We start from the raw sequence: 14827 nt of genomic DNA, 5'->3' as shown, positions 1-14827 counted from the left end.
TCACAGGTTTGAGTACAGATAGTGGATGCCTGGGAAGCACTGTGTGCTTGCTGCACAGAAGTAAACAGCTGAGTCTCCAGCTTCAGTGGTTGCGATGTGCAGGGAGAGATGTTTGGTCGTTGTATTCAATAAAACAGTCAGTCTCTGGTCTTCCTCTTTGTCCTTATTTGAACGAATAGCTATAAGGAGCTGGGGACCTTTTCCAGGTTCTTGCTTATACCAAGGGAAATACTCTGAGTTACCATCTGTATAAGTGCAGGTGATAACAGAGCTGTTTCCCTCCTGGACACTCAGGGTAGAAGGACTCTGCTCCACCTCGTTTCCCAGGCTGACACCTATGGAGAAAGCAGAAGTCAGAAAAAGGAAAAAGGTTGTCAGATTATTTAGCTCTAGAGTTTACTTTTCCTTTTCTACAATAACTAGAAGAAACCTGAATAAAGCCAGTCTCAGTGTCTAATGAATATCTACCAATACACTCTATTTCCCTTAAACCCTCAACTCACAGTCCAGCTGCAGCCACAAGAATGTGATTAAAGTTCCAATGGGTGTCTTCATTGTTTTTCCCATTTAGGATCAATTGTGGACCTGCAGTCTCGGCCAGGAGAGCTGCTTCTGTTACCAAGTAATCCCTTCTTTTCTCTAGTGGTTTCGTTCATTGTCTACCCAGCCAGTAAGAAAAAGGCTCTGCTTTGGCCCCAAGCCTACCTATCCATTCAGAATCCATTCAAATGAACCTGCCACATGTTCTGATCAGCAGAGGTGCACTACCATCTGGTGGTTACATCTCCAACTACTGAACTCTCTGGTTAAATGTCCTTCTCATACCTGTGCCTATGAGGGACTCTGATGCATAAAAACAGCATAGATCAAACAAATTATATTTTAGATTGAAAATTTAAATGTACAGTAAGAATGTAGAGATCAAGATTTACACCTCTGCACACAACTGAGTCATTTTTAGTAAGTTAGAAGGAGGTAGATGCTGTTGCTCTTTATCCAATGATGAGCCTGATATTAGTTTTGAAATTAGAAAAGCACCAAGATTCACTCTTAAACATAAAAATGTAAAACTTTCCTTTTCAGCCTGTATACCATGCTCTTATGTCTATTATGGGGAGAAAAGTCTTTCTAAAAGGACCATGTAAGCCAAAGAAGGGTATAAGAGAAAAAAAGATCATTTGATATTCCAAATGCCTATTATCTTAGATTGTGTTCCTCTAAGCTGGTCTTGCCTGTTAACTGTGACTACAGTTAACAATACTGTATTTCTCATTTGAGGGTGGCTAGGAGTGCAGACCTTAAATATACTCACCATAATAACAACAAGACAAAAACCCTGGTAATTATGTGCAGTGAAACATGTGTTCACTAACCTTTTCAGTGTTATCACTTCAAAATATATACATATATCAAATCATTATATTAGACACCTTAAACTCACACATCTCTTAAAGCAGTGAATGACTCAGAGCCTTAGTAGGATGAGTATGAGTCAGTTCTACTGGCATGCTTCTGCTGCCTTGCCCATCACTGGCTCAGAGTCTATATTCTATTATTTTTCTTCCAAACTCCCCTAGAATGTTCTTTCCCCAAGACACTGACATTGACATTTCCCCAATAAGATGTTCCTTCTCCTAAGACATTTCCCCTTAACTTCTGTGAGTTTCCAGAACTATCTTCCTCTGCCAAAACCACTTTAATTACTTGGAATTTTCTGGTTACCTCTGTGAGAATAAATCTAAGAAAGCCTCAATATTGCCTGTGTCTTCTAGAGAAATAGTGCAAATAGAAGATTGACCCTAAAGAACCTGTTGTAAGAAACGGTCCCTGGGCAACCAAGACTACTTCATTTCCAGAGGTAGAAATGCCTCTCCTGTGATTTGGATTCTCTGGTCCTGTGGATTACAAAGAATAAATTTAACCTCTGTTCCATATCTCATATCTTTAAAAATTTACACAGCTATGGTGAAGAATATCTACTCAATATATAAACACGTATATTTATTTAAATGTGCTGGTTTTATGCGTGTTAAACTTCTTGCATTGCAGGCAGATTATTTACCATCTGAGCCACCAGGGAAGCCCAGGTAATACACAAAGTTTGGAACAATTTTTTATGTGATGTTCTTAATTCATCAAAGACTCCTTCTTCGTCTAGTCTGTAACACAAGCTTTAATTCTTCCTTACACTTCTCACCTTCTGACATTTTGTTGACATCACTATGTGCTGTGATCGCCTCATCTATTCTCTTTGTGTTTGCAGGTTTATACCCTTTCTGATTTCTTCATTATCTTAGTGATAAATGTGTATTATTAATCTACTATGTTTATACAAATTTCAGAGAAAATATTTTATTGCACAGCATTTTGTATTGTTTGAAGTATACTTTGACATGCATTTTATTTATAGAACTTTAAAAATAAAATTTGTATTTAAACCAATTTAATAAAAAATTAACTAGATTCAAACCAATGATGCATAGCTGATATATACTACACTTAAATCAACAGTTCATAACAAAAATGAATTAATGTTATGACTATAGCTCATTCACAAAGCCTACAAATACAGCCTTTGAAAAAAGTAGAAGAAAATATTTTCATGAAGGTGGAAGGATGAAGCAAAGAAAACTACTTTAGAAGCAGCAGGCATTTCAAGGGCAATAATATTTTTAGTCATTCTTACCATAATAGCCACTGCAGAACCAGAAAACATATGTTGTTCACGTCTGTGCTTAAAACTTTTTCCCAAGCAGCAAAAGTACTCCTAGTTTGCCAATAAACTGATGTTAATTAAATAGGATTGCACTAATATTTGCAAAGACCAGCAGTATATTTGCAGGGCAATACAGAGATTGATTGCTTTATTATTCTTTTCAATACACCACCTTCTCTTACTTCCTTATCTCTCACAGTTTCAAGATTATGACAAAATACTCAATATTTTGCAATACTCTATAAGGGAGAATCTGAGAAAGAACCCATACATCACGTGTGTCACACACTACACTCGTGCACATGACGGACTCTGCTGTGCACCTGACACTGACACAACGCTGTGTGTCACCTCTACTTCAATCTAAAAATAAAGGTTTTTACAAAGTCATGGTTTTTGGAGGCTGTAGCTCTCCTATTACTTCTCCTGCATGCTCTATCAGGAAGACACTATGCAAATGACACCTTCTCTGGTGCACTCTGGCTCTCTAAAAGTATACTGTATACTAAAAATATGATAAAACTCAGTAAACCAAAACCCATCAAGTTGGCCTGGAACAACCTGCAGGGCATGGATTTGACTGCAAGGATGAGCAAGGGACTATTGCATTGTTTACGTGGTTTAACCTTGAAATTACTCTGGTCTTTGATAAGGAACCATTGGTGTCAGACAGTTTTTAGCTTCACTAATAAGAGGCTGGGCAAAGGGAACGTTTCCCAGTGATGCAGTGGTAAAGAATCCGCCTGCAGTGCAGCAGACCCAGGTTCAATGCCTGGGTTGGGAAGATCCCCTGGAGGAGGGTCTGGCAACCCACTCCAGTATTCTTGCCTGAAGAATTCCATGGACAGAGGAGCCTGGCGGGCTACAGTCTATGGGGTGCCAAAGAGTCGGACATGACTGAAGTGACTCAGCGCTCACACAGGGGAGTGTTTACTTCTTGTTCTTATGCTCTAGACATTGGTATAATGTTTGTATCAACCAGAGACTGAGCGACAAACCACCATAAACTCTGCTGGGACCAGAAGGGGTCAGAGACACTCAGCATCCAGGCTCCGCTGCTGCTCAGAGTTTGTGCTCAGCTCCCCCTGCAGTTTCCGTCACTGTGTTCCTCAGAGCACAGTAGTACACAGCCGAGTCTGACTCTTGGACTGAGGCTTTCTCCAAGTGGAAGGAGGTGGTTTCTGTATTGTATGTGGCTTCAAAACCTTTGTGGCTTCCCTTCTCAATGGCCTTCGTGGCTTTCAGGAGGAGCTGTGGGCCTTCTCCAGGATACTGGACATACCAGAAAAGAGTAGGGTACCCAGAGGTTGAATAAGTGCAGTTTATAGTCACAGAAGTCCCTTCTGAAAGAGGCACTTGGCCATCCATCTGGGTCACTGAGTTTCCATGGGTTTGTCCTGGGCAAATTATAAATAAAAATTTTGTGTCACCTGGGGCATATTTTTCTGGGATAAAATTATGGTTAAAGATTTTGCTGACATAATAGAAGGAAGAATCCGTGTTTTTAAGAGGCATTTTACTCACCAAGCATTACGAGTATCACAGTCACTAAACCTGGAGAAGAGCTCATCTCTGGAGTGTCATCCGAATAAAGAGGTGACACCTGACACTTCTTCTTTTAAGAGGAAGAAGGGTTGAAATCACAGTGAAGTGACAAGTCGCAGCCTGCTTTTCACACAAGAAATGCGTTGGTGTCAGGAAGCTGCACCCCCTTGTGGACAGAGAGAGGAATGGGATGCTTGTGACGTAGTCTCCCGAACATGTTCTCATCCCCAGCTTTATTTTTGAGATATATACCAGTCTTCAGATGGCACTTGGAAATCTGAACAAGTTGCTCTAACCTCTTGGGTCTATTTTGTCATTAGGTCTCTACCTGACAGAAGTCCTTTAACAGAACATCCCTAGGGTATGTCTGTAACTGAAAAGATACCAATTTCCTTGAGCATGTTAAAACAGTCCTTTACATCCTCATGTATTCAGTGTGAGCTAGCCATAATTCATCAAATACCAGAAAAGCGTTTGGTGTTGAACTTAGAAGAAGTAATAAAAAAAAGTCATTACTGAGTGATTTTTTTTTTCAACACTGTACCCTAATATGTAGAGCAGTAAACTGAGATTATTACATCACAAAATATCTGTCCAATTAAGCAAACATGATGAACAAACAATCTTTGAGGAATCACTACTTTTTGAAATGCACTGTTTCCTTGGTTGGTTGGTTTAGTCGCTAAGTCTTGTCCAACTCTTGGAACCCCATGGACTGTAGCCTGCAAGGCTCCTCTGCCCATGGGACTCTCCAGGCAAGAATACTGGAGTGGTTTGCCATTTCCTTCTCCAGGGGATCTTCCTGACCCAGGAATCAAACCCAGATCTCCTGCTTTACAAGCAGATTCTTTACCAACTGAGCTATGAGGGACTAGTCCTAAATTATATCAATTGTAAAGAATTCTATCTTTTAGTAAAAGCTTTTAAGGAGGAAAAATCACATATCTTACTAATAGTCATATATTCCTGAATATAAAAGTCATTTGAAAATGAAAATATGAATCCTAGTCAGAAAGAAACACCATAATTGAATTTATGAAATTCTACTTGATGTTCTGATATGAATATCTTATTCTCTCACAGTTTCAAGCTGGTTGAGTATTAGTCATTTAGTCATGTCTGATTCTTTGTGACCCCATTGACTGTAGTCTGCCAGGCTCCTCTGTCCATGGAATTCTCCAGGCGAGAATACCAGAGTGGGTTGCCATTCCCTTCTGCAGGGGATCTTCCCAACCTAGGGAACCTGTGTCTCCCACATTGCAGGCAGATTCTTTACTGTCTGAGCAACAAATACTAATCTTACTAAATCCTACCAACAATACCCTCAGTAGATATCTAATCTCAAATACACTTTTTATTACTTAAGGTAATAAGTAATAAGCAAAATGTTATACCAACATTTTGATGCCAAACTTTAACCAAATAATTTTCCTCCTCTGTGTCTGGAACCCCAAAGATGTGAATTTCTGTCAAAAGCCTGGAGCTTGAGTTAGGACTGTTTTTTCCCAGCTTTTCAAATCATTAAAGACTTATAAATTGATATTTATACAACAGCTGATGATAAAATCAATATGTGCATGATTTAAAATTACAAATTCTGGATGCATCACAAATTTCATGAATCGTATTTTCCAGAATTGAGACTTATGAATTTGTAATTTTGAAAGCTCCCTTAGAGGTTTTTTTGAAAACAGTCCACAAAATTTCATTTGTGATCAATGTCTAGACAAAGATAGTTGCCAAGGTTCAGGGAGAAAGCTCTGGGCTCAGAATGGAAAAATATTTCCATGACTATACTGTGCTAAGTCGCTTCAGTTGTGTCGGACTCTTTGTGACCCTATAGACTGTAGCCCACCAGGCTTCTCTGTCCATGGGATCCTCCAGGCAAGAATACTGGAGTGCATTGCTATATCCTCCTCTAGAAGATCTTCCTTACCCAGGGATTGAACCCACGTCTCTTACGTCTCCTGCACTGGCAGGTTGGTTCTTTACCACTAGCACCACCTCGGAAGCCCATGACTCTACAAGTTGTGTTAAATGATCCTTCTCTGTGAAGTAACAGCAGCAAAAAAAAGTCTTGTTTAGCTCACTTTTTTTTAAGCTGGCTTTTTATGAATGTTCATTTTGTCAGGTGAGTGTATGCTTCTTGGTTCTTTGTCTCGTCACAACAAAGATTTGGAATGACAGACATTAAAGCCCCTTGGCGGGTCACAGCTCTCGGAGGACAGAGCATGTTATAGCTCTTAAATAAATCACTGTTACAGCTCAGTGTTACAGCTCTATTTATTTAGATGATAGCAGGAAAATCCATCTTCGAGGTGTGAGGCCACTTCGATCCAAAGACGGGAAGAGAAGAGCACCCCATCGTGTGGGAGAGGGAGAGAGAGGGAGAGAGAGAGAGGGAGAGAGAGAGGGAGAGAGAGGGAGAGAGAGAGAGAAGAGGGCTTTGGCTCCTCTTTTTATGTTTTTTTTGTTCCCCCTGGGCCTGTCCTATGCAAATTGGGCTTAGGCAGGAGCTTTGTTTCTTTTACCTGAGGTTCTCACTCCGGTCCTTGGACCTTCCTTTGTTCTATTTTCACGGGCTTTCCTCTTCCAGGTCTTTTAGCCACCACCCTTTGCCGGGCCAGCCTGAAGATTTCAACGAGCAGCACAACGCGTTCCTTTAGGCTAAGAAATAAAGACACAGAACAGATGGGGTCAAGAGGATCACTGCAGTCAGCGATGATTCTTTATTTCTCAGGGTTACATTTATACTAAACCAAGAAGAGAATCTTAAGAAGAGAAAATATTTTTCCATAAACATCACTTTGAGATAACAATCACCAGAACTCTCTGATAACGTCAAGAGATAAGAAAGACATCCCATTTATCTTAAGGGTGGTCGTGAAAGGCTTATCCATCTGCGTCATGTGTGCATTCAAGGCTTGCTAATGTTCTGTTAAGATTTAACTTGGATAATAAATTCCAGAGAGGGGTGGCGGAACAGAGAGCTATGTCTGCGAACAGACCTTGAGGATCAAGGCAGCTCCCAGAGACAGCCTTTTGGTTCAGGCCACTCCCCGCAGCTCCCGCTCTTTTATTTAGTAAAATGGCACGCCTGATTCTTTTGGCGTAAGTAATTACTGTGTAGGACAGCCTTGATGTCCCACAGCTCTTTGACAAATTTCTTTATGATACAAGGAGCAATGCACATAAAAAGCGCTAATACTAGAAGCACGGCAACGACCCCCGAAAAAAGATGCCAGAGTGAGGTTATTGGAGGGAAAATTGGAAAACAAACTGTTAACAAAATCTTCAGCATTTTTTGCCAAATCCATACTAGCCCGAGGAGCATTTTCTATATCAAGAATTTCCTGATGAAGTTGTAATAGATCCAAGGAAATGTTTTCATTATGCCAAATACCATCTAAATGTAATTTTATCTTATTCCAAGGGGTCTCAGTATTATTATAAATTTTTCGAGTTACACAAATCCAACGATAGTTAGCATGACATCTAATCTTGGTTCTTAGCTTTAACCCTTGCACCTCCTCCCCGAAAAATCTTACTGCATCATAAAGCACGTTTAGTCTATCCTCCAACTTTCTATCTATATCTTCTTGAATTCCTAAAGCTTTAGAAGTATTTTTTGCTAAATCGTCTACAATGCTAGCAGTATGCACAGACTGAGCTAAAGATACAGAAGCAGTAACAGCAGAAGCAATTAAAGTTACAAGTGTTGTTATTCCTAGAATTATTAATCCTATCCCCCTTCGTGGCCTAGCAAGGGCTGTATGCACCTTATTCCACAGCTCAAGCCCTGACTCCTCATACCAAGGTTCAGTGAGCTTCACAGGCATCATGACAAGGGGCGGTTGTTTGACTATCAGAGCCCCAGAATTATTTTTCATACCTCTTATACAATTAGTCAGGGTACAATTAAAACAATGAACATGATATAGGCTAGCATTTTTAGAAAGAGTCACAGAGCCAACAAGGATCATAAAGGGATAGGGTACACAGGCCTGAGGATATCTCCAAGTCTCATTCCACCAATGCTCTCTCCAGGATCGTACTCCTTTGGTCTTCCCTCCGGTCTGCAAAAAGGACCCATCTGTTCCGAAAGCGGCCAACAGCTTCCATATCTCAGTCTGGTACACCATGGTACCGCCAAGATTCCAAATTCTGGCTGCAAATTGTCTGCTGCCTTCCTTTCCGGGGTTCCTGTTGGAGTCTGGAGACCAGTCCCAAAGGGAATGTTTGTCATTAGTAATAGAATATACAGTAGCAGTCTCATCTCTACAAAGTTTCCATGGCACAGCTATATATCGTCCTTTTACCCCCAGGCCACAAAATGGAATGTCTTTAGGTCCAGTTCCATTGACTCGTCGTGCATATCCTGTGGATTTCGTAATGCTAGGAATATCCACTATCCAACTACGGCCATGGTCATCATCATAAGCAAAGTATCCTGCATCTGTAACAGTAAGACATCCTGGAACATTATGATTTCGGAAAAAACACATTGGTAATTGTGAAGAGGATCCAGTATAAGAAATACTAGCACTTTGAAGAGAGATGTGCTTATCAGAGAAGCCTCCTAATAAGACTGTATCATTTACATACACGGGAACAAGACTCATTTCCCACCCAACTGGTTGTAATAGTGGAGGATCAGGAACATATGCCCAAAAGACATCAGCATTCATGGAACTTATCTGGTTTAAAAGAAGTAATAGAGAAATCAATATATTAGTAGGCAAAGTGGTGGGAAGATTCGGAGAATTCTCACACGCCATTTGTAACAGCGCCTGTATCTGCTGGGCTGTTGGTAGCGGGGCTGTCTCCTGGATCGTAAGTCGTCTCATTTGTTCCACCAGCGATCGCCTCCGCCGCACGTACCAACCTTTCCAGAAGCCAGCGCGGCGCTTTGGCATTCTGTGGGAAAACACAAACATGACTTCTCCCCCATATTAGAACTGGATCCGGCCCATGCCATCTGCTTTCCAGTGGGTCTTTCCACCTGACCAATGGCCGAGCCTTTTTATTATCATAGTGCCAAAAACGTTGAGCTGCTGATTTGCCATTTTTATCGAGGCTCAGAAAATTTAAAACAAACAAAGCATGACTAAGAAGATTGTTAGGCGTAACAGCATACAAACTCCCCCTTTTTAATTTTTTCAATTGGTGCTGAAGGGTTTGATGTGCCCGTTCAACAATTCCTTGGCCTTGTGGATTATATGGGATTCCAGTCTTGTGCACAATTCGTAATTGGGCACAAAAAGCTTGAAAATTGCGACTAGTATATCCAGGGCCATTGTCTGTTTTGATGCACTTAGGTAGGCCCATAACAGAAAAACTCTGTAAGCAATGCTGAATACAATGCTTACTAGCCTCTCCAGGTTGAAGTGTGGCCATGAGGAAACCAGAAAAGGTATCAACAGTAACGTGCACGTATTTTAATTTACCAAAATCAGGGATGTGAGTAACATCCATTTGCCATAGATCATTAGGGAGCAAACCTCGAGGGTTGACTCCATATGTTGGGAGCACAAAAAATTGTGGACAAGTAGGACAAGCTTTTACAATTTGACGAGCAGCTTCCCAAGAAATTCCAAATTGTAACCGTAAAGAATTGCAATTCTGATGGTGTATTGCATGAGAGGCCTGTGCCGCAGAGATAGGGGTTAAGGAAGAATAACATACCATACAGGTGGCTTCATCCGCCAGAGCATTCCTGGCCGCCAAGGGCCCAGGAAGGGCAGTATGAGCACGTATGTGTCCAAAAAAGGAAGGATGAGTTTGGGCTCAAATGAGATTCTGAATTTTCAAAAACAAGGTTTGAATAGAGGTCTTTGCAGCTCCAATGAGGGGTACTGTTTCAATGACTGAGAGAGCTCTGACAACATAATGACTGTCAGAGTATAAATTAAGTTTGAGGAACACATTGCAGAGCTTGGAGTACTGCAAAAAGCTCTATTTCTTGAGCTGATGAATATGAGGTTTGACAATAATAAGATCCATTTTCGATTACCAAGCTGGCTATGCCATTGGAAGATCCATCAGTAAAGACAGTTGTCCCCTTTTTCAAAGGGCATTGCTGCACGACTTTTGGAAAAATAAACTGATGCAGCTGTGCAAATTGTAACAATTTATTAGCAGGATAATGTTGTTTAATCTCCCCTGCATACTGTGCAAGCACAATTGCCCAATCATCAGAAAATTGAGAGAGCCATAGTTGCTGTTCAGTTGAAAAAGGAATACAAATAAAGTGGGGATCTCTTCCCAAATAAGTCACAGATTCCTGTCTACCTTTTGCTATTACTTTGGCCACAAGAATATGATAAGGACTTAACACCCGTAAGGGAGAAACTGGTAAGTAGATCCACCTTAGAGGGTTATCTTGAAACAGGACACCGGTAGGTGAATGTTCTGAGGCAAGGATATAAAGTCCCCAAGGCCTTTCATAATCACAGTAACTGGAATGCTGCTGTGATAAGGCAGTTTCCACTTTCTGAAGACCTTGCTCGCCAGCTTCTGTAAGGCTGCGTGGGGAGGTAGGATTCTTATCTCCCTTTAAGATATCAAAAAGAGGCTTTAATTCGTATGTAGCAAGATGTAGATGGGGTCTAATTCAATTAATGTCCCCAAGCAACTTTTGAAAATCATTAAGTGTTTTCAGATTATCCCTTCGTAAAGCAATGGGCTGAACTCCAAATGTTTCCCTTTCTAAACGAAAGCCAAGATAGGAATAAGGAGGAAAGGTTTGTACCTTTTCTTTGGCTATTATTAGCCCTACTGCTTTTAAGGCAGGTTCCATGAAGGCATAAACTGCTAACAAATACTCTTTATCAATATGCGCTAGCAGTATATCATCCATGTAATGCAGAATATAAGCATCGGAGTATTTTGCCCGAGTTTCCTGTAATGCTGCTGCAACAAATTTCTGGCACAAGGTCGGGCTATTAGCCATACCCTGTGGCAAAACCTTCCAATGATACCTACGCATTGGTTTGGAAAAATTAACAGAAGGAAGACTTAAAGCAAATCGAGGGCAATCTTGAGGTGCTAAAGGAATAGTATAAAGGCAATCCTTTAAATCTAAGATTATTATGTGGGCGTTCCTAGGAATAGCCGTGGGAGAAGGCAATCCTGGTTGTAAAGTTCCCATGACTTCCATAGTTTCATTAACCTTTCGCAGATCCTGCAAAAGCCTCCATTTCCCAGATTTTTACTTAATAACAAAAATGGGCGAATTCCAAGGTGAATTAGACTGTTCAATGTGTCCCAATTCCAACTGTTCCTGCACCAGTTGTTGGGCAGCGTCAATTTTCTCTTTGGAAAGGGGCCACTGATCAACCCACACAGGCTCCTCAGACTTCCAAGTAATAGGATCTGTGTGAATTACAGGAGGATCAGAGGTCCCTCCTTCGTGACCCTCATGGTCAGTCCAATGTAACAGTTCTGTACTTTGTTCAGGGTTGTTAGTTTGACCAATTCCTTGCAATGTTGATATAGCTATCTGTTTAGGCCATTCTCGGGGCCAGTGTCTCTCGGCAATAACAGAAACATCAGCTCCTGTGTCCAAAATACCTGTAAACAACTTTCCATTTATTCTTAACGTTAACTCAGGACAAGTATTAGTTATTGCCTGGACCCAATAGGCATCAGAGGATCCGAAGACACCTTCCCCTCTCCTGGAAGCCAATGCTTTTCCTGTTTGCACCACAGGGACCAATATCAATTGAGCTATACGCTGTCCACTAGCTATGGTGGTAATGCATCGCGGGGAATGGGCCATAATTTTGATTTCTCCTGTATAATCAGCATCAATTACTCCAGGAGCTATGAGCAGTCCTTTTATGGTAGAGCTACTATGTCCAAGCAAAAGGCCCACGGTTCCATCAGGCAAAGGGCGGTATACCCCAGTGGGCAGAGCCTGCATTCCCATTTCGGGAGTTAATACTGTGTAGGAGGAGGAACAGAGGTCCAAGCCTGCGCTCCCTGAGGTGGCTCTGAACAAGTCTGTGACTCGCCTTCTACCATCTGATTTCCCTGGATTGCCCCATAACATTGTTTCGGGGCCAGGGGCTGGCCCCTCACCCAGTTTCCCGACTGCGAGGGAAGTGGGTTGCCCTGGACATCAATTTTAGATTTACAATCTTTTGCCCAATGTCTTCCTTTTTTACATCTAGGGCATAAGTTAGGAGTTTTAATATTCCCCGAATTGGCTCGTTGGGGGCAAAAGGCAGCAGGATGTCCAGGCTGGCCACAAACAAAACAGCCAGCATTTCCCCTACTAGGTAATCCTCTTTTATTTTTCATTTGTGGTTGATATAATACTTCTTTTATGCTTTTACCTTGTAAAGCTGCAGCCAGGGTAATACCCTGCATATAGGAAGGTCCGATATCAGCACATATACGAATGTAATCTGATAGGCCCCCCTTTTTTCTGTATGGTCTAAGCACAGCCTGACAGGCAGAATTTGCATTTTCATAAGCTAATTGTTTAGTAAGTACCATTCCAGCCTGCTCATCAGCCATAATCTTACCTACTGCTTCAAGAAGACGAGCCACAAAATCTTGATATGGTTCATCAGGTCCCTGATGAATTTTTGAAAGATCCTCAGTCTTATTACTAGAACAAGAGAGCTTTTTCCAAGCCTGCCGAGCAGCATTAGAAATTTGAGCATATGCCCCAGGCAGATAATTTAATTGAGCATTCGTATTCTGATAAGCTCCTTCCCCTATCAACATCTCATATGTAGTATTAATCCCTTGTCACTGATTCAATTCAGCTATATGACTACATTGTTCTGTAAATTCTGATTTCCATAATAAATAGTCGCTCCTGTTAAGCAAGCTTTCGTTATTTGTTTCCAGTCATTTGGCGGCAAATTTTGGCCTCCTAGATTCTCTATCATGGCCTGGGTAAAAGGAGCCATAGGTCCATATTGAGCACAGGCAATTTTTAATTCCTTTAGTTGTTTGAAAGGTAGGGCCTCATAATACCATTGATTTGCATTCTCAAATACCAGAAAAGCAGCAGAGAACCCCAGAACAGTTTCTCCAGCTCTTTGGGCTTGTTGCATAGCTTTTTGCAAGGGGGACAAATTGTGTGATTCATGAGTTATATTCAATGAATTTTCAGGTTTGGAAATAGGCAGAGGATCTAATCCAGCAATAATTGAGGCTGTATAGGCAGGAGGCGCAGTAGGGATTGCACCAGCACCTTCATCCCTACCTTCCCTTTTTATTTCTTCCTTTATTGTTATTAATAATTGCTGCATGAGTGCCTCCAGACTCTTTGTCGGAGGGGCAGCTGCTGCCTGTACATTCAAATCGTCAGTTACAAGTAATTCCCAATGATCATCCTTATGGTAAGCAGCTGCCTGTTCCTCTAAAGTTTCCTCATCCTTTGGAGTCAACGTTCCCTCATTTTCCTTCAAAGGTTTGGCAGATTCTAATTCAAAGGTTGTGGGTCCTTTCCTTTCAGGAGGAGCATAAACTTTGGGAGTAGCATAAGTTGGATCTTCGGGTGGGAGCATGTGTTTTAATTTACTCCCTTCCTCATGTTCAAAATCAAGGCAGTCTCTTATTAAAGACCATAATGAAAATGTTTCCACAGGAACTTTATTAGGTCCGTGGAGAGTATAATATGTTTGAATCTGTTTCCCTATCTTCTTCCATATCTCTAAACTCATAGTTCCTTCCTCCGGAAACCAAGGACATACTTCCTCAACAAAACTAAGAAAAGTCTGCAATTTTGATTTAGTAACTTGTATTCCCCGATCCTTCAACATTATCTGTAACATATGCACAAACAACTGACAGCTATGATCTTGTCCCATGGTTTATACTCTCGACAATATTCCTTCCTGCCCCTCAATATACAAGTATATACACTCTTACTCACCTTAGTAGTTTCAACAGGCAGCGGCCACAAGGAACTTTCGTTGAGCCCCACGTTGGGCCCCACTTGCCGGGCCAGCCGGAAGATTTCAGCGAGCAGCACGACGCATTCCTTTAGGCTAAGAAATAAAGACACAGAACAGATGGGGTCGAGAGGATCACTGCAGTCAGCGATGATTCTTTATTTCTCAGGGTTACATTTATACTAAACCAAGAAGAGAATCTTAAGAAGAGAAAATATTTTTCCATAAACATCACTTTGAGATAACAATCACCAGAACTCTCTGATAATGTCAAGAGATAAGAAAGGCATCCCATTTATCTTAAGGGTGGTCGTGAAAGGCTTATCCATCTGTGTCATGTGTGCATTCAAGGCTTGCTAATGTTCTGTTAAGATTTAACTTGGATAATAAATTCCAGAGAGGGGTGGCGGAACAGAGAGCCATGTCTGCGAACAGACCCTTGAGGATCAAGGCAGCTCCCAGAGTTAGCCTTTTGGTTTAGGCCGCTCCCCGCAGCCCTTTTGGACTCTTTTTCCCTGTTCTAACTACCTAACAATTTTATTTAAAAAAAATTAAAAGAAACCAAAAATCCTGAGGTCTCTCAGGATAAAGTTCTGGAGAAGGAAACAGTCAGTAAAGCCCCTGGAATCATTGGTCCCTAGACACAGATGGG

At 41.3% G+C, this 14827-nt stretch overlaps 1 protein-coding gene and 1 gene segment (V, D, J or C); both read right to left on the bottom strand.

Annotated features, from left to right (window-relative positions):
• LOC122444206 lies at positions 1 to 596 on the bottom strand. The segment is given in 2 exon segments: positions 1 to 335; positions 504 to 596. Coding segments are annotated over 2 exon segments (399 nt in total).
• A 3182-nt stretch (positions 597 to 3778) lies between these two features.
• LOC122444205 lies at positions 3779 to 14261 on the bottom strand. The gene is made up of 3 exons (XM_043472975.1): positions 14157 to 14261; positions 8317 to 9178; positions 3779 to 3988 (listed from the first exon to the last, which is right to left on the bottom strand). Exons 2-3 carry the CDS (start codon positions 9175 to 9177, stop codon positions 3779 to 3781), a joined length of 1071 nt encoding a protein of 356 aa, XP_043328910.1. The 5' UTR covers position 9178; positions 14157 to 14261.
• Positions 14262 to 14827: the final 566 nt, after the last annotated feature.

Source organism: Cervus canadensis, chromosome 6, assembly GCF_019320065.1.
Source record: "Cervus canadensis isolate Bull #8, Minnesota chromosome 6, ASM1932006v1, whole genome shotgun sequence".
Taxonomy (NCBI): Eukaryota; Metazoa; Chordata; class Mammalia; order Artiodactyla; family Cervidae; genus Cervus; species Cervus canadensis.
This window is presented reverse-complemented; position numbering and strand designations above follow the sequence as displayed.